General features: G+C 41.4%; 1 protein-coding gene across 1 annotated transcript in view; it reads right to left on the reverse strand.

Annotated features, from left to right (window-relative positions):
* LOC135572715 (B-cell scaffold protein with ankyrin repeats-like) overlaps positions 1-14,530 on the reverse strand; it is a 37,345-nt gene that overhangs the window by 19,043 nt on the left and 3,772 nt on the right. Inside the window, exons 2-5 of the mRNA XM_065021142.1 lie at positions 13,145-13,296; positions 10,466-10,580; positions 5,060-5,196; positions 4,789-4,854 (exon numbers count right to left, since the gene is read on the reverse strand). Coding sequence (XP_064877214.1) covers positions 4,789-4,854; positions 5,060-5,196; positions 10,466-10,580; positions 13,145-13,296 — 470 coding nt within the window. The remainder of the gene's footprint in view (positions 1-4,788; positions 4,855-5,059; positions 5,197-10,465; positions 10,581-13,144; positions 13,297-14,530) is intronic.

A 14,530-nucleotide genomic window follows, 5' to 3' on the forward strand; every position in this document is an offset into this window, starting at 1 on the left:
GGATGTGTTTAAATCATTTAAAATGATTACCACTTCCTCTGTAGGACTGATCTATGACCAAAAGTAAATATAATCAGTGGGTCATTCCTTCCTCTTTCTTTTTAAATATATTTAAAATAATTTGGCAGACACTCTTATCCGGAGCGCCCCTTACTCTAACCTACCACTCAAACACAAATGCATTGACTAGAAGAACTTGTCCCGATTTGGTGTTTTTAAATCACTGATGGAGGTTTTTGAGGCTGATTCCCTGACCTGTCAATGTTTTTAATTTGCTGTTTTCTCCTCTTGTGAATTCAATGGTTTTTACTTGTAGTTTTTTATGTTGTCTGTCTGTTATGACTTGGTGCTCCCTATCTTGGCCAGGGCGCTCTTGAAAAATAGATTTGAATCTCAATGTGCCCTTCCGGGTTAAATAAAGGTTAAATAAAAATGAAATTGACTGGAAAGAATCTCCTCGCTGTTTACTAGGACTTTCTAGGGAGTTTTTCCTATCCACCGTGCTTCTAAACCTGCATTGCTTGCTGCTTGGGGTTTTAGGCTGGGTTTCTGTACAACACTTTGTAACATCAGCTGATGTAAGAAGGGCTTTATAAATACATTTTATTGACTGGGCCAAATTTCTCTCCATAGTAGAGTCCCCTTTCTTGTGCATGCGTAATCAACTGTGTTTCAAACCCAGAACTTCTGCACGCCACGAGTCTGTCAGACCGCTGAGTTAAAAGACGTTTGCACATTACACAAGCCTGGTTCCTGGAACCACCTCAGTTACACTTTGGCAATTTCATCTCAGAAATAAAAGAAAATAGCATGCTGTGCAACTAGAAACACATTGTTTCATTTAGGAAGAAAGGCCTCGACAAAGGTTACCATTAAACTGAGATTACATTATAATATCAGGAAAAACACCTCACACTCAACGTCAACAAAACAAAGGAGATGATTGTGGACTTCAGGAAACAGCAGAGGGAGCACCCCCCTATCCACATCGACGGGACAGTAGTGGAGAGGGTAGTAAGTTATGTTCCTCGGTGTACACATCACGGACAAACTGAATTTGTCCACCCACACAGACAGCATCGTAAAGAAGGCGCAGCAGCGCCTCTTCAACCTCAGGAGGCTGAAGAAATTTGGCTTGTCACCAAAAGCACTCACAAACTTCTACAGATGCACAATCGAGAGCATCCTGTCGGGCTGTATCACCGCCTGGTACGGCAACTGCTCCGCCCACAACCGTAAGGTTCTCCAGAGGGTAGTGAGGTCTGCACAACGCATCACCGGGGGCAAACTACCTGCCAGGACACCCACACCACCCGATGTCACAGGAAGGCCAAAAAGATCATCAAGGACAACAAACCACCCGAGCCACTGCCTGTTCACCCCGCTATCATCCAGAAGGTGAGGTCAGTACAGGTACATCAAAGCAGGGACCGAGAGACTAAAAAACAGCTTCTATCTCAAGGCCACCAGACTGTTAAACAGCCACCACTAACATTGAGTGGCTGCTGCCAACACACTGACTCAACTCCAGCCACTTTAATAATGAAAATTTATGGAAATTGATGTAAAAATATATCACTAGCCACTTTAAACAATGCTACTTAATATAATGTTTACATACCCTACATTACTCATCTCATGTGTATATGTTTATACTGTACTCTATACCATCTACTGCATCTTGCCTATGCAGTTCTGTACCATCAGTCATTCATATATCTGTAATGGAATTCCTCTTCTTCAGAGGAGGAGTAGCAAGGATCAGACCAATGTGCAGCGTGGTAAGGGTCCATAATGATATATTTAATAAATCAACAGACCACTGAACAAAAGTACAAACAAACAACCGAAACAGTCCCGTATGGTGAAAACACAAACACAGGATACAACCACCCACAAAACACAATAGATAACAGGCTACCTAAATATGGCTCCCAATCAGACAACGACTGACACCTGCCTCTGATTGAGAACCATACTAGGCCAAACACATAGAAAAACAACATAGAATGCCCACCCCACGCCCTGACCAACTAAAGTGAAGACATAAAAAAGGAACTAAGGTCAGAACGTGACATTTTTCTTTGTGTACATAGTCTTTATCCCTTTACACTTGTGTGTATAAGGTAGTAGTTGTGGAATTGTTAGATTACTCGTTGGTTATTACTGCATTGTCGGAACTAGAAGCACAAGCCTTTCACTACACTCGCATTAACATCTTCTATCCATGTGTATGTGACAGATACATTTGATTTGATATTACAATTAGAAAGTAATTGGAGCTACTAACATAATCTGTATTTAAAATAGGTAGATCCTCTATACTAAAGTTTCTTTCTCCTGTCCCTAACTGGCACAGATTTCCCCTGTGGAGCAGTTCACCGCTCATTACCGTTGGAGAAGTGTGGTGCCTTGGAGACCAGGGGTGGCAGATCAACGGTGATATTGTAGTTAAGTAGGCTCTGTGAGTGATACAGCTGCATTCAGGCGCAGAGGGGCCATTCGTCTTGACTGTATTGACAGAGAGCCACTACACTGTTCCCCCAAAGCACTCATAACCTGATTAATTGGCCCAGAGAGGGGCTGACACATGGCTAACTGTAATGAAACCACCATACTACCTGAGCTTAGTCTACCCCATAACAGCCCTGGGAGTCAGCTGAAATACACTGACCTTTTTACTTAAATTACCTGAAATGTGTCATTCTAGGCTACATAAAAATAACGGTATTATGTTACATGATGATTGACAATTTGATTAAACTGAGTGTACAAAACATTAAGAAACCGTTCCTAATATTGAGTTGCGAGGAAAGGAAACATCCATTCTTGCCCGTGCGTAACAATTCTGCAAAAACATGGCCGCCAGCAGTTTACGGTATTTCGGGTATTCCCAAGGAAGTGACCTCTGTTGGACACCCATGCCCTGCTCTTCCTCAGTCTCTCCTGTCAGTTTTCCTAAAACTCAAAGACACCAGAGAGTTTTTGCCTGGAACAATCCCACCCGGGTGATCAGCCTTGGCTCCATCTGCAATCTCTCGCAATTAGCGGCATTGCCAGAGGATAAATACATTCTGAGCAGCTGTGGAGTGTCTAAGTCTCCCACTGGGGAATCCGCTGCTCTTTGGAGATATGGAGAGAAGCAGCTAGGCTCCTGGAGGGAAACTGTTTTTTGACAAGACTAGTGTCGGTAGACAAGGATAAAGGCTAGGGTAGGTAGAGGGCAAGGCTGTTTCCTCTTACTATTACAGTTCAGAAGAGGATGGAAATGTACAGTTTCAATGAACCACTACTATGTTGGTGTACTGTAATTTTATCACTGTTATGCTTGTCGTTTTAAAAAGGATATATCCGGGAAGGCACATATGGTGTGGATACGGTTGGCCTAGGTTGGGTCCCTGGTTGCTACTCACTGAGCTTCTAAACACAGACCCATCTATAGCTCTCATTTAGGTTTTTCTGTTTGCTTCTTGCATGGTGGTGTTACTGGCAAGGGCTTCATTATTGTCCTGAGAATGAGAGTGAATGAATATTATACATATTTTTCAAAATCAACAATGGAATTGCTATACAAATACTGTAGATCCCAATAGACCTTTTGAGGAGAGGCTTTAGTGAAAATGCTGCATCTCTTTATCATTTAAGATCTTGCACCATTGGGGTACCTACCTCCAGACAGTGCAGCATATTCTAAATGATTTGCTGTCTTCGCTGACTAATGGGATTTGCATTGTGGAAAGCATGCAACATTATGGCACATTCATCTGCTCTGGGTTTAGCTAATGGATATACAGATACACATTCGTAGCCTACCCATCACATTTGGATTGCATGGCATTAGTGAGTAAACGGCGAACGCCCTGCACCTCCCTGTCCTTTCATATCGCTGGGAGATAGGGGGGACAAGCAGGGTGAGGCTCTCACCATATTAACATAGGAAAAACATCTACATTTTGCCAGCAATCTCACATTAGGCATCGCATAATGGTCCTAATGTATGCTGACGACCCACATTACTCTCCCCAAAACCATTGTGACTGCATGAACAAGAGTTGAGAGGGGGAGGAAAAGGGTGAACTGGAGGTGCATGCTTCACCGTATTGCCCCTGGTCATAAACATGGGTAATGGAAAGAGGTGGCGTGGTCGGGGGATGGAGAAATGGAGATATATCGGCTGTCCTGGAGAATGAGGAGAACCTGTTGACTCAATACTCTTAAGGCTTCCACCAGCCTTCTTCCTCCCACTTCCACCATGTTTATTATTTATGGAGCATCTCTGTACGCTGTACCACATCTGCTTAAGTACATTCCTGAGAACACATCTCTCTTTGTTTTTCAGCTTCTTGACATAATGGTTTTCAGAAGCTCTTCCAGTAAGCATTGACAGATTATTTTTTGTTATGAAAATGGCTGTTGTTAGGAAGAGAAACCCAAAATGTGGGCTGCGGACACTTCAGAGCCACTAGCTACTTTCAAAGTGAATAAATCATGAAATAATTTAGTAATCATTCATATGTGTTGAAGAGAATGTAATGACTCCTGGTCCTGGAAATGCAGGGTACCCATTGTACTACATTGCCCATGCAGGACAGTAACGGCACAGTACAGTACACAAAATGTTACAACCCCTTCATGTTTTAGCAGAGCTGAGGAGATCTGGGCCTGTATTCCCAAAGCATCTCAGAGTAGAGTGCTGATATAGGATCAGTTTAGCCTTTAGATCCCAATAAATAAGGTTACATGGACCTAAACCTAGATCAGCACTCCTACTCTGAGACATGTACTAACCAGTGTCTGCTGCAACAGGGCACGGACCTCAGCATGGTCATGATGTTGGGCGATCTCAGCGGGCATCTGATTTAAAAAACAACAACATTTTTAACCTTTATTTAACTCGGCAAGTCAGTTAAGAACAAATTCTTATTTTCAATGACGGCCTAGGAACCGTGGGTTAACTGCTTTGTTCAGGGGCAGAACGACAGATTTTTACCTTGTCAGCTCCACGATTCGATCTTGCAACCTTTCGGTTACTAGTCCAACGCTCTAACCACTAGGCTACCTGTCGGTTACATTGGCGGGTAGCGGTGCATGAAGCTCTCTTTGGCCCTGGACATTGTAGCAACACACTGGAGACATCCTTAAACCCGTTCTGGGCAGCGAAGTGAAGAAGTGACGATATGTCCTCTAGGTGCAACTCTAGTAATGGTGGGAGATTTTTTTGGGTGGGTTGGGGTTAATAATTGGAGTTAGGGTTCTAATTGGAGATGTGCACACTAATTGAAGTTACTGTTCAGATGTCAAGTTAGGATTCAGTATTTCTAACAAACTAAAGGTTCAAGTAAAACATGCAGATTTAAAACTGCAAATACACTCAGAGGATATCCTTGAATACAACCTCAGACCTTTATTCAAATAACCATATTCAAACATACTGTATATACAGTTCCTGACATGTACTCCTAGTACAAATTCCCTGTCTTAGGTCAGTTAGGATCACCACTTTATTTTAAGAATGTGAAATGTCAGAATAATAGAGAGATTTATTTAAGCTTTTATTTCTTTCATCACATTCCCAGTGGGTCAGAAGTTTACATACACTCAATTAGTATTTGGTAGCATTGCCTTCCACATTGCCTTACATTGTTTAACTTGGGTCAAACGTTTCAGGTAGCCTTCCACAAGCTTCCCACAATAAGTTGGGGGAATTTTGGCCCATTCCTCCTGACAGAGCTGAGTCAAGAGTCAGGTTTGTAGGCCTCCTTGCTCGCATATGCTTTTTCAGTTCTGCCTGCACATTTTCTATAGGATTGAGGTCAGGGCTTTGTGATGGCCACTAATGTCCTTAAGCCATTTTGCCACAACGTTGGAAGTATGCTTGGGGTCATTGTCCATTTGGAAGACCCATTTGCGACCAAGCTTTAACTTCCTGACTGATGTCTTGAGATGTTGCTTCAATATAGCCACATAATTTCCCTGCCTCATGATGCCATCTATTTTGTGAAGTGCACCCTGCAGCAAAGCACCCCCATAACATGATGCTGCCACCCCCGTGCTTCATGGTTGGGATGGTATTCTTTGGCTTGCCAGTCTCCCCCTTCTACCTCCTCTTCCTTCAAACATAACAATGGTCATTATGACCAAACAGTTCTATTTTTGTTTCATCAGACCAGAGGACATTTCTCCAAAAAGTACGATCTTTGTTCCCATGTGTAGTTGCAAACCGCAGTCTGGCTTTTTTATGGCGGTTTTGAAGCAGTGGCTTCCTACTTGCTGAGCGACCTTTCAGGTTATGTCGATATAGGACTCGTTTCACTGTGGATATAGATACTTTGTACCTGTTTCCTCCAGCATCTTCACAAGGTCCTTTGCTGTTGTTCTGGGATTGATTTGCACTTTTCGCACCAAAGTACGTTCATCTCTAGGAGACAGAACGCATCTCATTCCTGAGCGGTTTGATGGTTGCGTGGTCCCATGGTGTTTATACTTGCGTACTATTGTCTGTACAGATGAACTTGGTACCTTCAGGCGTTTGGAAATTTCTCCCAAGGATGAACCAGACTATTTTTTTTCTGAGGTCTTGGCTGATTTCTTTTGATTTTCCCATGATGTCAAGCAAAGAGGGACTGAGTTTGAAGGTAGGCCTTGAAATACATCCACATGTACACTTTCAATTGACTCAAATGATGTCAATTAGTCTATCAGAAGCTTCTAAAGCCATGACATCATTTTCTGGAATTTTCCAAGCTGTTCAAAGGCACAGTCAACTTAGTGTATGTAAACTTCTGACCCACTGGATACAGTGAATTATAAGTGAAATAATCTGTCTGTAAACAATGGTTAAAAAAATTACTCGTGTCATGCACAAAATAGATGTGCTAACCGACTTGCCAAAACTATAGTTTGTTAACAAGAAATTTGTGGAGTGGTTGAAAAAGGAGTTTTAATGACTCCAACCTAAGTGTATGTAAATTTCTGACTAACAGCATACGCTGAATGTTTAATGCTTAAAGACAGATTCAGGGCATGTATTGACCTCTTTCTCATGAAAATCAACCCCCCCCCCAACCCCAACAAATAGTAGTGAGTCAATACTAGAGACTGATTAAGCCATCAATCTACCATATAATGAGCATAGCCCGGGGAAGACAACAGGCCACTGGGAATGTGTAAAAGGAACAAAATGGAGAAACATACCTTGAGTCAATACCAATGCAAACTGGTGTTCAGATACGAATGGTATGATGAATCATTTAACCAGACTATTAAAATTAATTCATAAATTATATTACAGGTTACACATACTTTGTAATTAGACCCTTTGATCTAAACTGACCAAAGTCAATGTATTACATTGAAAACACAAAATATGCACAATGGGCACGACAAGTGATATCATAATTACTTGTTGCTGTAAATCATTGTATGACCTGGGAGTTTTCCCCACTAATTAAATATATTGCACTTAAAGAATATATCTAAGCAGTTGCGACCCGTCATTGGGGCCTGTTTTGCATGTTATTTTGACATTTTGACGTAAAAATCAAATGTAAATCATTGAGTTAATAAAGCCTCCATACAAACATGGTCTCTTTTTTGCTTTCTTGATTTAAGGCAACTCCAAAATGCAGGTGTTTCAGCCTTGTTCAGTGCTTTCCGTGGTAGTGGGGCAGCTAGCGGAACATATTGAGCGTAGGGATTGGTCATTTTCTCTAGTTGCGCTGTGACCCTGATTGGCTCAGTGTTCGGTCAGTCATGGGAACACTATGTCACTGCCAAATATAAGGGTAGAGCTCTAAAATTCAAGCCCCTTGGGTGCTGCCATAGTGTTACATTAGTAGTGCCCATCCAAGAAGGCTGAAGGTCATTGGCCACAGATAAAATGACGTAAAATCCTGTTATATCTACAGTAGATTTGATTGGTCAACATCAAACTTTCAAAATCTTAGCAAGCAGTCATCATCATGAATCAAGTCGACAATCTACTGGCAAATCCTTTTTAATCCTTGTCATATAAAGAGAAATAATGAAGAGAAATTACAGATAAAACATATCGGTGCTCATCGGCCATTGGACATAAACATTACACAACAAGTTGGAAATCGCAAATTCAACAATGAGTGGTTTGGAAGTAATCAGTGGCTAACTGCAAACATTGCAAAGCAATCACTAGCCTGCTATTCAGTGGAGTGGAGTGGGTCTGAATTCTCAGTTGAAAGTTCTATTTTCCAAGCTTAAAATGATAACTATTCAACATTGGCCATGCTGTCAATCCAGTATTATTTCTGCCGTGCTCAAAAACAACAGTTAACTCAGAACAGGGAAATCTGAATTCAGTGATTTCAAGACAACTGGGAACTGGGAAAAAACTAGCTCCAACTGGGAAAAAAACGTTTTGAACCGTCATCCAACTCGGAAATTGTAAGTTTGGAACTAGGGCCTCTTTCTAGAGCTACGACCTGAAGATCACTGACGTCATCATGATTCGACCTTGTTATTTTCCCAGAGTTTCCAGTTGTCTTGAAAGCACCATAAATCCAGAGAATGACAGACTTTGATGACAAAGTTTGCCCACGAAGGACCGCCACACCACCTTCCTGTTCAAGTGAGCATAGCACAACAAGGTGAGTCCAAAAATGTCTTGCATGTTGCTGCATAAATGATGTAATATGCTAGGGAGATATGTATACTGCAGCTAAGAAAATAATACTAAGTGTATGTTGTGTAGTTAACTGTTAGTAGCCAACGTGCCTCAACCTAATCATTTGGTATATTTTCCTTTCTTAATTACGCCTACTGTTCTGACTTGGTGGTGCACATGTAGTCTATAACTTGTTTTAGAGAAATGTAATCATCGAATATTACATGAGCTTTCAATGTCTGCTTATATGACCCCTTTATTTATCCTATGGTTCTGACTTGGTGTACAGGGATAACACTGTAAGAACGGCCCATGTTCTGAATTCTGTCGCTGTACATTTCAAAAGTGCTGAACAAGTAGTAATATTGACTACATCCGTCCTAGCTCGCTCATTAATGTCTTAATCGAAATTACAGATTGCCTCTTATCTGCCTGTCGTCCCCTTCTGCCACATTTTGTACATCTCAATAGTCAGTAAAAACCATTTGTTTAAGCAAGTCAGCCATATCAGCTGTTTTATTTAAAGGCAGTAAATGAGGCTGAATGAACTGTTTTGCTGCCAGACAAGGCTCCACTGATAGCCATGTGTAGCGGTGGTAAGGTGTTGGGACTGCTGTTGGGACTCTGCTGTTGAGACAGCTTTGTGTAGGTGTTGTGTATTGGCTTTGCTGGCATGCATCCCCCCAATTTTTTTTTTGGGGGGGGGGTTGTCCCACCAAGATGTACATGCTAAAATTGCCACTGTATCCAAACTAGGCCAATTGTTATAAATGCTGAAGTGTTTAAAAAAAATCGCCCTAATGATTGAAATATACACAACTGTGTGACATCTGCAAGATTGATGAATGAAATATCAGGGTTGAGGTCAATTCCATTTCAAATCCAGTCAACTCAGAAAGTAAACCAAATTCCAATTCCAAATTTTCCTCATTGAAGGGAATTGGAACGTCAGTGTACTTCCTGAATTGAACCCAACCCTGTGAAATATACGCACATTTTGTGCAGCACCGGCACGGTTAAGGAAGGAGACCAACTATGATCTAATCATGATCAGATGTGGAGGATCACCTCCAAAGGTGGATGAGGACACATGGATCCATGATATAGCCAAGTGTCAAAATAACAGAATATATGATAGCAACATGAATGCATTAACAGAGGTATGAACTATTTTAAACTTGTTGAGATGTTGGACATCATGGTATGTAAAGCTGTTAATCTAAGAATTGTTAATGAGTTAGCCTACCAAACATAAGACATGACTTTGACTACATTTGACTCATTAGTCTCTTACATTATCTCTGCAGTTCAGTGCTAGAGTAATTGCTCTGCAGTTATTTTCCACAGATAGCGTTGACAACATCACGGTTATAGTCTCCTGTAATTGGCATGATACTCCAGGTGAACAGAATGTCTATTCTGTGTTTTAACACCTGCATCCAATTAAACTATTAAAAGTCAACATTGAAGGACTCTAATTATGGCCTCCTTTATAACGGTCTGCATTTACACAGGCAGCCCAATTCTGATCTTTTGCACAACTATAGGCAACACATCTGATTGGTCAAAAGTACAATTAGTGGCAAAAAGATCAGAATTGGACTTCCTGTGTAAATGCAGCCTGACAGTATTTGATTAATTATCAGCTCACACATTTCAGAACATTTTAATAGCGTTACTTTTAACTACTGTATTGGATGGTAAATGTATTCCCTCATTTATGTAAGAATATTACATAAAATATGAATGTCAGCAGATCATTCAATTGACTATGGATTGTCGAGGGGTAAAGCCAACAGAACGAGGGGTAGACACAACAGAACTTACCCCCTTCAGGTGGGTCATCTCCCTGCAGTCCCTGGAAGCCTGCGGAGGGCATGGCTTTCAACAGCATGGAGAACAGCCTTTGGTCCAGTTTCTCCACCAAGGACACCTGAAGAACCTGAGACAGGAGGCATGACTACACAAAATTCTCAAGTGTTGCTGCTAATTCCCTCCTGATGATTCTGGGAATATTCCCACCTAAATTCCAGAGAAACCTGTACATTTTGGGAAAGTTTCCGGAATTTTGTAACCCTAGTAGACGGTCACATCCAAGGCATTGCAACTATGTTAAATGAAGTGCTACAGAAGTGAATTATTAATAAATGATGTACGGCATAATTTCATTACCTGTCTGTAGGGATAGAAGTGCTATTTAAACTAACAGAGGCAAAGTGGGTGATACTAACAAGCAACACATTCTGTCTTAATGACACCCTAATATGTTTCATTCATTCATTCATTTATTGCTTGTCTAAAAATAAAACCCCATTTTGGCAGATTGAACAGGACTGATTCAAAGGGTTGAAACTTCTGCAAAATAGGTCTAATCAACCTAAGTGTTCAGGTGCATAATCAATTAGAGTTGCAGTCAGCTGGCTTTCAACGAGAGGAAGTAAACATCAAAATCTGCAGGAATATGCAGATTACTTCATCAAATGGGTTTAAATGAAATGTATGCTCATCATTTATATTCCTCTCTGAAGAGAACCCAAATCCTCCAGACCCTTGTATTTTATGCACAGTCTCTATGGACACTCACAGGGCCCTACACAGTCATGCACACTGACACTCAATTCCAGTGGTGACCCGTCATGAGAACTTGTTCTCAACTAGCCTACCTGGTTAAATAAAGGTGAAATGAAAATGAATGAATGAATTTTAAAAATTCAGGGCACGTGGAGCCCCACCTGTTTTGAGCCTCACTGAGGAAGTGACAGATATAAGGAATGCAATCAATAAGGTAATAGAGTACAGGTGAGTCCCATGAAGCGCTGATGCACGTAACAATGGCGACTAGTGTGCGTAAAGATGGGCTGTCTGGTGTCCTCGAGCGTCAGAGAGGGGGAGCGGAGGCAGGCATGACAGGTGGGTCATGTTTCGGAAGACGTACCACATAATTTGCAAATAAATTCATTAAAAATCCTACAATGTGATTTTCTGGATTTTACAGGCCTCTCTCATCTTTTTAAGTGGGAGAACTTGCACAATTGGTGTCTGACTAAATACTTTTTTGCCCCACTGTACATTTATACTGACTCTACACACTCGCACATACAATCTTCATATACGCTCCTGCTACTCTGTTTATCATATATCCTGATGCCTAGTCACCTTAAAACCCTATACATATATACCTCTATCACTCCAGTGTCCCTGCACATTGTAAATATGGAACTGGAACTGACCCTGTATATAGTATTCTCACGTACTTTATCGTACTCTTCTTATTTTGATTTCTTGAGCGTTTTTGTTTACCTTGTATTATTTTTTGTATTAAATTGCTATTGATTGGGTTAAGTTTGCAAAAAAGACATGTCACTGACTTGTGCGTATGAAATTAAAACTTGAAACTCCAGTGAAGTATTGGTTTAGTCTGTCATGTTATGTCTTGTCCCTGTGCTTTCTCTTCTCTTCGTTTCCCCCTGCTGGTCGTATTAGGTTACTATCTCTCTCTCTCTCTATCGTTCCGTTCCTGCTCCCAGCTGTTCCCCATTCTCCTAACGACCTCGTTTACTCTCTCACACCTGTCTCCTCTTTTGCCCTCTGATTAAGTCTCTATTTCTCTCTCTGTTTCTGCTTCTGTCCTTGTCGGATTCTTGTTTGCTTTGCCCTTGTCCCGTCCTGTCGTAATCTGCCTCTTCATCAGATGCTGCGTGTGAGCAGGTGTCTCTGTCCTCTACGGCCCGCGCCTACCCGGAGGGACCAGCAGTCTGTTGCCGCTAGCCCTGCTATTCTCTTCTACTACTAGAAGGGGGACTCTCCTGTAAAGATAGAGGATTTATGTTTTCCCTGTTTGGACATCTCCTGTAAAGATTGAGGATTTATGTTTTCCCTGTTTGGACATTAAAAGACTCTGTTTCTGTTAAATCGCTTTTGGGTCCTCACTCACCTGCATGACATAGTCAAGAAACAACAAATGACCAGGAGTAATTTTGTTTAGACAGGCAACCCAATTGACATTTTTCCCACTAATTGGTCTTTTGACCAATCACATCAGATATTTTCCAGAGCTGATTGGTCGGAGGGTGAAGGCTAGGGCCATTCAACCCAGAAATGTCCGGGAACTTGCAGGTTTCTTGGTGGAAGAGTGGGGTGACATCTCACAGCAAGAACTGGCAAATATGGTGCAGTCCATGATCACTGCAGTACTTAATGCAGCTGGTGGCCACACCAGATACAGACTGTTACTTTTGATTTTGACTTCCCTTTTGTTCAGGGACACATTATTCCACTTCTGTTAGTCACATGTCTGTGGAACTTGTTCAGTTTATGTCTCAGTTGTTGAATCTTGTTATGTTCATACAAATATTTACACGTTAAGTTTGCTGAAAATAAACGCAGATGACAGCGAGAGGACGTTTCTTTTTTTGCTGAGTATATATTGTTACAGTACGTTCTAACTGGGTATGTCATGCCACTGAATGCTTTGATGTGGCCTCCTGACGTGTGTTGATGCCTCACCCCACAGGGAACTCTGGAGGGGACCACCCGCATGTTGTTGGGTTTGATACTCGAGGTTCCAGTCGACTGCCTGCTCTCCAACTTTAAGTTTAGAGCCGGTCCGGTCAACTTCCCAGGCGTATCACTGATGTTACCTGCTGCAGCCTGGTGCCCTGTGGAAGAGTCAAGCCCAAATGAAATATTGTGTGTTTCCTACCACTGTATTAACAATGTTGGTGCCAGAGTGCCTGGTTATTGCTTTGGGCCTTTGTGCCTCACCTGGAAAATAGTCTTGACTCAAGTGTTTCACTTTTGTTTGGCAATTGGTGAGATTCAAATATCCCAATAGTAACATCTACATTTCTGTTGTCAAAATCTCAGTTTCTGAGTAATTTTTTAACAGTAGTTTACAAAGATTAGCCAGTACTGCTACCGAACTGGCGGTGTGGGTCACAGCAAGAGGAGCCTTTGTAGTGTACATTCGGATTAGCATAAGGAGAGATAATGGCCACTGATGATGAAAGAGGAAAGGGAGGAAATTTACATGAGCTATGCCACCTACACACACTAGCAGAGAGACATACCTTTTGGACCTCCCATCCATTTTAGATCACGTAGATCATGTAACCAAAAGCACCCTCTTTGGCCTCATGGGTGGAATGTTGTTAACATTTTCCATAATTAATAAAGTGTTTATTATTTTATTTTTTTACTGATAGAAATCTGGTGTTTCTATGTCAAACAGTTTTGTTATATTTCAGTCTTCTGTGATATGTAATATTGGGATGTAAACTCAACATCGAATACATTTCAACTCTATATCTGACATGGTCCCTTTAAAGCCCATGACCATGCTTGTGAGATGTATACTTTTGTTTCTCAGTAGATTTGTTTAAGATTACCAAGAATCACTCTGTGTGGTCCTGATTTTGTCCAATGCAGTAAAAGGTTTTAATACAAATATATGGCTGACAGCAAATGGTTTCGAATTTCTCAGAAAACGAACTGTGTAGCAGAGAATAGAGTGTGACTCAAGAAATAATAACTGTCAAATTCCTCAGAATACGTAGTGTTCTCATGGAAACCGAGGCCAAACTGAACACCTAGCTACTGTCCAATTGTTGCAGCACTTAACTAGAGTCAGGGACATTGTGTTCCTACACTTTGTGTCCAGGGCCAGACTACCACAACTGGAGCCCCAGGGCACCTACCTCTAGTGGGCCCTCCATACAGCTAACTTCCTGCAATTCTTCCTGCTAATTTTGCCATGGTGCAGAGAAATTTGTATTTTTTTGCTAATCTTATGCAATTCTACACATTTTGCCATAGGGCAGACAAAAAAGTTGCAGTTTAAAAGCTAATTTTCCTGCAATTCTACACATTTTGCCATAGGGCAGACAAAAAAGT

This window comes from Oncorhynchus nerka, linkage group LG8 (assembly GCF_034236695.1).
Source record: "Oncorhynchus nerka isolate Pitt River linkage group LG8, Oner_Uvic_2.0, whole genome shotgun sequence".
Taxonomy (NCBI): domain Eukaryota; kingdom Metazoa; phylum Chordata; class Actinopteri; order Salmoniformes; family Salmonidae; genus Oncorhynchus; species Oncorhynchus nerka.